Source organism: Colobus angolensis, unplaced genomic scaffold, assembly GCF_000951035.1.
Source record: "Colobus angolensis palliatus isolate OR3802 unplaced genomic scaffold, Cang.pa_1.0 Scaffold51, whole genome shotgun sequence".
NCBI classification, from domain to species: domain Eukaryota; kingdom Metazoa; phylum Chordata; class Mammalia; order Primates; family Cercopithecidae; genus Colobus; species Colobus angolensis.
In genome coordinates this window covers 14,219,299-14,227,641 of record NW_012118599.1, presented here as the reverse complement: position 1 = coordinate 14,227,641, position 8,343 = coordinate 14,219,299, and the positions used below count along the sequence as shown (strand labels likewise).

At 44.6% G+C, this 8,343-nt stretch overlaps 1 protein-coding gene across 3 annotated transcripts in view; it reads left to right on the top strand.

The window, feature by feature from the left end:
- GLTSCR1L (GLTSCR1-like) overlaps window positions 1–8,343 on the top strand; it is an 89,731-nt gene that overhangs the window by 71,222 nt on the left and 10,166 nt on the right. For all 3 annotated transcript variants that reach the window (XM_011960427.1, XM_011960426.1, XM_011960425.1), the window contains 4 exons: window positions 1,643–1,748; window positions 3,544–3,644; window positions 5,744–5,805; window positions 7,087–7,232. In XM_011960427.1, the coding sequence (XP_011815817.1) occupies window positions 1,643–1,748; window positions 3,544–3,644; window positions 5,744–5,805; window positions 7,087–7,232 (415 nt within the window). The remainder of the gene's footprint in view (window positions 1–1,642; window positions 1,749–3,543; window positions 3,645–5,743; window positions 5,806–7,086; window positions 7,233–8,343) is intronic.

The following is an 8,343-nucleotide window of genomic DNA, read 5'->3' as shown; positions in this document are numbered from 1 at the left end:
GGAGGCGGAGCTTGCAGTGAGCTGAGATCCGGCCACTGCACTCCAGTCTGGGCAACAGAGCGAGACTCCGCCTCAAAAAAAAAAAAGATTCCATCTCAAAAAGAAAAAAAAAAAAAAACTGAGGGTAATTTAAAAGCGCTTTATTGGCTGGGTGTGGTGGCTCACACCTATAATCCCAGCACTTTGGGAAGCCAGGGCGAACGGATCACTTGAGGTCAGGAGACCAGCCGAGCCACTATGGTGAAACTCCGTCTCTACTAAAATTGGAAAAATTAGCCAGACGTGGTGGCACACACCTGTAATCCCAGCTACTCAGGAGGCTGAGGCAGGAGAATCCATTCAACTTGGGAGATGGAGGTTACAGTGAGTTGAGATCATGCCACTGCACTCCAGCCTGGGTGACAAAGTGAGACTCCGTCTCAAAATAAATAAGCAAATAAAAGCCCTTTATCTTTCTACTTAAAATGTATTATAGAGGCTAGGCATGGTGGTGCATGCCTACAATCCCAGCTGCTTTGGAAGCTTGGGTGGAAGGATCACTTGAGCCCAGGAGTTTGAGACCAGCCTTGGTAACATGGTGAGACCCTATGGCAAAAAAAAAAAAATATATATGTTATAGAGATAACATGATAGTTTTTCTTTTTTGAGAGCTAAAAGGAACTTAATTCTTAAACATTATCCATTTCATCTTCCCCATTTATAGAAAAGAAGCACACAACAATTTAAACATTGGATTAATTTTTCTAATTATATTTTGCTCAGGCTAATATTAAATTGATTTTCATTTCTCAACTGCATGCTACCTGATGTTGACACAACACAAACTAGAGATATACCAGATGGTAGTGAGGAAATGTACTTTACATCATCTACACAGCAAAACAATGAGTGGTGACAAAAAATTGGGGGTTGGTTGGCCGGGCGCGGTGGCTCAAGCCTGTAATCCCAGCACTTTGGGAGGCCGAGACGGGCGGATCACGAGGTCAGGAGATCGAGACCATCCTGACTATCACGGTGAAACCCCATCTCTACTAAAAATACAAAAACTAGCCGGGCGAGGTGGCGGTCACCTGTAGTCCCAGCTACTCGGGAGGCTGAGGCAGCAGAATGGCGTAAACCCAGGAGGCGGAGCTTGCAGTGAGCTGAGATCCGGCCACTGCACTCCAGCCTGGGCAACAGAGCGAGACTCTGTCTCAAAAAAAAAAAAAAAAAAAAATTGGGGGTTGGCCCTTGGTCCCTGACCAGGTGCTTGGAGTCTGTGCAGATCCCACATAGGAGCTGATAGTCAGGATCATAATCCAGCAGGCGGGATATAAGATTACCGGGGGTAGAAATTCCCAGCTGCAGTCTTTTTGTCTGAGCACCACAAACACAGCAGTCCCGGAAGCAAGAAAATAACCTGTGTCAAGTCAGCATCCCTACTGAATGGCATCAGGAAAATTCAGTGTGCCACAGGTTGTTAAAGGATGTACTTTGCAATTCCCCTGATGGGATAAGAAAATACAATTTTTAAATTTTTGTTTTGTTTATAATCTAACCTGAAGGTACCAGGGAGGCATGAAGAGGCTTGGTTGGTATTTAAAATAATCTGTTAAAGCTTTAGAAATGAAATTAATGTTTTCATCTTGGTCATGTTTCACAGGCTCAGAAAAAATGTCTGAATCAGACTTCCCCCATTTCTGCTCCCAAGACCACAGACGGCCTGAGGCAAGCACAGATCCCTGGGCTCTTGAGCACCGCACTGCCAGGTCAGGAGCTTCCTCAGTTTGTCCCTGTCCTCCCAACACCCACGGATGCTCTTCTCACTCTTCTCCCTCATTCTGCATGAAAGCTTTCTGGCTTAATCTCGCCTCCACTCTGATTATTCCTTTATTTCTGTATCCTTTCTGCCCAAATAATATACTCTGTTGCATCAACTCTAAGATAGCATCAGGCCAAGCACCGTGTCTCATGCTTGTAATCCCAGCACTTTGGGAGGCCGAGAAGAGTGGATCACCTGAGATCAGGAGTTCAAGACCAGCCTGACCAACATGGTGAAACCCCATCTCTACTAAAAACACAAAATTTAGCCAGGCATGGTGGCACACGCCCGTAATCCCAGCTACTCAGGAGGCTGAGGCAGGAGAATCATTTGAACCCAGGAGGTGGAGGCTGCAGTGAGCCAAGATCACACCACTGCACTCCAGCCTGGGTGACAGAGCGCAACTCCATCTCAAAAAACAACAACAACAACAAAAAAAACCCGCCGGGCGCGGTGGCTCACGCCTGTAATCCCAGCACTTTGGGAGGCCTAGACGGGCGGATCACGAAGTCAGGAGATCGAGGCCATCCTGGCTAACACGGTGAAACCCTGTCTCTACTAAAAAATATGAAATAAAATTAGCCGGGCATAGTGGCAGGCGCCTGTAGTCCCAGCTACTCGGGAGGCTGAGGCAGGAGAATGGCGTGAACCCGGGAGGCGGAGCTTGCAGTGAGCCGAGATCACACCACTGCACTCCAGCCTGGGTGACAGAGCCAGACTCCGTCTCAAAAGAAAAAAAAAAACCCACTAAGATAGCATCAATGGTAAGATGTACTATCATTTTTCATACTACCAAAAAGAAAGAAAAAGCACTTCTCTCTAAATTATGACACATTAAATTATGTGGGGAAAAAAAATGCTGCTTAGAAACAGTGAATTCAGGCCAGGCACAGTGGCTCACACCCATAATCCCAGCACTTTGGGAGGCCGAGGCGGGCGGATCATGAGGTCAGGAATTCAAGACCAGCCTGGCCAACATGGTGAAACCCCGTCTCTACTAGCTGGGCATTGTCCTAGCTACCCAGGAGGCTGAGGCAGGAGGATCATCTGAGCCTGGCTCAGCTGATCATGCCACTGCATGATCATGCAGCTGATCATGAGCTGTGATCATGCCACTGCACTCCAGCCTGGGCGACAGAATGAGACCTTGTCTCAAAACAAACAAAAAAAAGGTATTTTATAGTACTTGTGACTTTGTAATTATCTCCATGTTGCTCTCTATATACATGTTTGGAATTCTCCACCCAGACTGAAAATATTATGGACTGTGTCTTCTGTTTTTTAAGGTTTTGAACATCTGCAGTTCTAAGGCTTTGAACATCCAATTAGTACTTAAAAAAAAAAAAAGCAAGAAAGAGAAAAAGCTTGAATATTCCCAGTCAATTGCCTCATTGGCTCTTTAGGCCTCCTTTTCGTTAAATTGTATTTTGGGATTCTGTAGTGCTGACAGATACTGGCTTGAGGCCTGTGTTTCAGACTATAACTAATGTGAAACTATAGCATTTAGAGCTTCTATTTATTACTCTTTACTTATTTATTACTTAAATAGGCTTTAATAACCTCTTCCTTTAGAGCTTGTAAGTAAATGCACTACCCTGCCCTCCTTCTTCACAGCAAGCAGCCATGATAAAGAAACCTGTTGCAGAATGCTCAACAGTCTGTACCCCTTGGGCTCTAGGGTTATATGATGGACCCAATTTACTGTTTCTTTTGAACACTGTCTTATGTATTAATTCTAATAGGGCAGGATTCTGGAAGCAAAGTTATATCTGCGTCCTTAGGAATCGCACAACCACAGCAGGAAAAAGTAGTTGGATCATCTCCTGGCCATCCAGCTGTGCAGGTAGAAAACTATTGGCATAGCCTCTTCCTAATGTTTGGCATAATTGAATGGAAATGTAGTCATATCATCTTTGTGGTTGCTGGCTAGCTTTGTGTGCACAGTCCACCCAGTCCCCTGTGTGCCCACAACAGGATGGTGGTTGAAGACCTTCCTGTGGGCTGGGCCTTATGTTTCTGTTTCTGAGATGAATGTCTGTTCTATTTCTGACATGTTTACAGTGCTTCATTAATCCATCATTTCCGCATGAATTAGTAATATACCAGCAGCTAGTACATACTAGGCACTCAAAAAATGTCATTTATTACTGGGTGATACCGTTCACCATTGTATCAAAGTGGATCTGTTCTTCTTAGTTATGCTGAGGGATTTTTTTTTTTTTTTCCTGTAGTAGTAACCAGGCATATAGGAATTAGGCCATCCCTAGTCTTTTGACCCAACTTTGACACTTTTTAAAGTCCAACTTTTTGGTTTTCGTTTGAGACAGGGTCTCACCTGTCACCCAGGCTGACATGCACTGGTGTGATCACAGCTCACTGCAGCCTTGACCTCCCAGGCTCAGGTGATCCTCCTGCCTCAGTCTTCTGGGTAGCTAGGACAATACCCAGCTACTTTTTTGTGTTTTTTGTAGAGACAGGATTTTGCCATGTTGCTCACACCTGTCTTGAATTCCTGGGCCCAAGCCATCCACCTGCCTTGGCCTCCCAAAGTACTTGGGATTACAGGTGTGAGCCACTGTGCCCTGCCTAGTCCAGTTGGGTTTTGTTTTGTTTTTTTTTTTTTTAGTTTTTCTGTTTTGTTTTATTTTGTTTTGTTTGGAGGTGGGGTCTCGCCCCGTCACCCAGACTGGAGTGCAGTGGTATGATCACAGCTCACTGAAGCCTCGATCGCCTGGGCTCATGTATTCTTCCCACCTCCACCTCCTGAGTAGCTGGGACTACAGGCATGCACCACCATGCCTGGCTAATATTTTTATATTTTTTGTAGAGAAAAGGTTTTGCCATGTTGGCCTGGCTGGTCTCAAACTCCTGGGCTCAAGCGATTCTCCCACCTCAGCCTCCCAAAGTGCTAGAATTACAGGCTTAAGCAACCACGCCTGGCCTAGTTTTTTTTGTTTGGTTTGTTTTTTGATACTTGATAGATGTACATATTTTCAGGGCACATTTGATAACTTCAACTTTGGCTTTTAAACCTAAAAGATTTCAAATTACAAGTCTAAAAAGGAAGGAAACATTTCTTGTTTTCAGCTTACTAAGACAGTTTCTTCTCCATCAGACCTACCAATTAGTAGTTGAATGAAACTTGCTACAGTGTGGGACTGCCTGGAATACACAGTGAAGGATCTGTTCAGTTCCAAGGTTCTGAGATAAGGCATATTTTTTTCCTTAACATGATGTAAAAAATGCCTCGTTAGATCACACACCTGGACTATATATAACAGGAGCTTAAAAGTGTGTGCATCCCATACTTACCACTGAGAAGATGGATTAGATAGTATCTACTGACTTTTCAGATGTCTGTGGAATTTCAAAACTATAACCATGGGTCAGTGCAGTGGCTCACACCTGTGAGCAGGCGTGAAGACTTGAGCCCAGGAGTTCAAGACAAGCCTGGGAAATATGGCAAAACTCTGTCTCTACAAAAAATACCAAAAAATTAACAGGCATGGTGGTGCATACCTGTACTCCCAGCTACTTGGGAGGCCGAGGTGGGAGGATCACTTGAGCCTGGGAAGCAGAGGTTGCAGTGAGCTGAGATTGTACCACCACACTCTAGCCTGGATGACAGAGCAGGACCCTGTGAAAAAAATGATGATGATGATGATGATGCATTTAGAGAGGAGTTAGGGATTCAGGCTTTAAAGTGCAAATGGAGTCCTCAGGAACTGATTATGCAGCTTTCTGTAATCTTAACAGTATAACTTAGCTTCATGGACTCTGTGTACTGGTTTTTTTTTTTTTTTTTCAGCAGGGCACATTCTGTAGTCTTAGACTATGTTCTTGATAGGTAGTTGAAAATATGTGAAATGTAGTGAACTTTATGTATAACTGTATTCTTTTTCCTATAAAAGGGAATAATTAAGAGGTATGTTTTGTCTTTAGGTGGATAGTCATTCGGGAGGACAAAAAAGGCCTGCTGCAAAACAGCTAACTAAAGGAGCTTTGTGAGTTACTTTTGGAAATGACAAATCAATTTTGAACATTTCTTTGGGTCCCTAGCCTTCAATAAATATACTGTGGAAATCAGGTTATAATAATGAGCATATTAGCCTTTTTAAAAATGTACTTTGAGGTAAGGCATGGTGGCTCACTCCTGTAATCTCAGCACTTTGGGAGTCTAAGGCAGGAGGATCACTTGCACCCAGCAGTTTGAGACGAGCCCAGGCAACATGGCAAGACCCTGTCTCTACAAAAAATACAAAAATTAGCCAGGCGTGGTGGTAAGGGCCTGTAGTCCCAGCTACTTGGGAGGCTGAGGTGGGAGGATAGCTTGAGTCCTGAGGTGGAGGTTGCAGTGAATTGGAGATTGTACCACTGTACTCCAGCCTGGGCGACAGAGCAAGACCCTGTCTCCAAAAAAAAACAAAACAAAACAAAATATATATATATATATACACACTCTGAAAATCTTTTTCTATACTTTCTTTTCTTTTCTTTCTTTCTTTCTTTTTTTTTTTTTTATTGTGAGACAGATTCTTGCTCTGTCGCCCAGGCTGGAGTGCAGTGGCACGATCTTGGCTCACTACAGCCTCCACCTCCTGGGCTCAAGCGATTCTCCCGCCTCAGCCTCCAGAGTAGCTGGGATTATAGGCACCCGCCACCATGCCTGGCTAATTTTTGTATTTTTGTAGAGACAGAGTTTCACCACGTTGGCCAGGCTGGTCTTGAACTCCTGACCTGAGGTGATCCACCTACCTCAGCCTCCCAAAATGCTGGGATTACAGGTGTGAGCCACCACGCCTGGCCTATACTTTATTTTCATTAGGACTTACAAATATATTGAAATGTAGTATATACATTTCAAATATATTGAATGTAGTTTCATCCTACTGTTTGCTCTTTTCTTCTTAAGGAGAATAGTTCTTTGTCTTTTCAGAGACAAAGAATCTCTGAGGAAAAGCATGGTTTGTTAAATTCGCGTGTTTAGAACAGAAATGTTAGCATGAGCTTAGTTGGCCAGTGGTCAGGCACTGCCAAGGTTTATGGGGGTGCCAACACATAAATGGTTGGTGGGAACCTGTGCTTTCGAGGTCAGGGTCATAGTTTGAGTCCTCTGTGGAGCTAAACTAAGCTATAAATGCACTGTGGTATAAAAAATATAAAACTGAAGAAAAAACTGCCGTACTATTCCTATATATCTTATTTTATTTGCATACAAATAAATATGACTAGATTTAGTTTCCTAACACGACTCTACATTGACATTGGCCATTTCCCTTGTAAAGCATTCTCCAGCAGTTGCAGAGGGACCAAGCCCACACTGTGACACCGGACAAAAGTCACTTCCGATCACTAAGTGATGCGGTGCAGAGACTGCTCTCCTACCACGTGTGCCAGGGCTCCATGCCCACTGAAGAAGACTTGAGAAAAGGTAAGCAGGCTGGAACCCTAAGGCACCACTCTGATACCAGGAAACCCTCCCGTGGACACCCCCCAGAAGAGCAAGAGCCATGTCACCCCCAGATGGTAGGCAGGTTATTGTTTTTAATCACAGACCAAACTTGTTCCCTATTTACTCAATTTCCCAGTCCCTGTTTAAGGTTGTGACTTACACTTCTCAATATTTTTTGAAGGGAAGCCAAGTAAGTGTAGGGGCACACACCTGTAGTCCCAGCTACTCAGAAGGCTAAAGCAAGAAGATCACCTGAGCCCAGGAGTTTGAGACTATAGTGTGCTGTGATCACACCTGTAAATAACCATTGCACTCCTGCCTGGGCAACATAGGGAGACACTGTCTCTTAAAAAAAAAAAAATTGTTCGGAGGGTACCCTAATGTCAGAGTATTTTATTGACAAATTAGGGGCAGTAAATCCAAGCTTTGTATGGACTGCTGGCTCCAGATGGGATGGCTTTGCACTAGACACTCTACACAGTGGTTTCGCATAGTCCTTGCCTTTAGGCAGTATGCATACCCTGAATTTTTTTTTTTTTTTGGAGGTGGAGTCTCGCTCTGTCATCCAGGTTGGAGTGCAGTGGCACATCAACTCACTGCAACCTCTGCCTCCCAGGTTCAAGCGATTCTCCCTGCCTCAGCCTCCCGAGTAGCTGAGATTATAGGCACCCATCACCACAGCCGGCTAATTTTTGTGTTTTTTAGTAGAGATGGAGTTTCACCATGTTGGCCAGGCTGGTCTTGAACTCCTGACCTCAGGAGTTCGGCCCACCTCGGCCTCCGGAAGTGCTGGGATTACAGGCATGAGCCACCGCCCCTGGCCAAATTGTTTCTAGTAGTTTTATGAAGTAGGCACTTGACTTCCCAAAAGCATTCCCTGAGGTTCCAAAAGGAGTCCAGAGCATTGGCCACACATCAAGAAACTGACAAAAATGTGAGAGTTAAGGGCTGAGCATGGTAGCTCACGTCTGTAATCCCAGCACTTTGGGAGGCCGAGGCAGGCTGATACCTGAGGTCAGGAGTTCAAGACCAGCCTGGCCAACATGGTGAAACCCTGTCTCTACTAAAAATACAAAAATTAGCCGGGCGC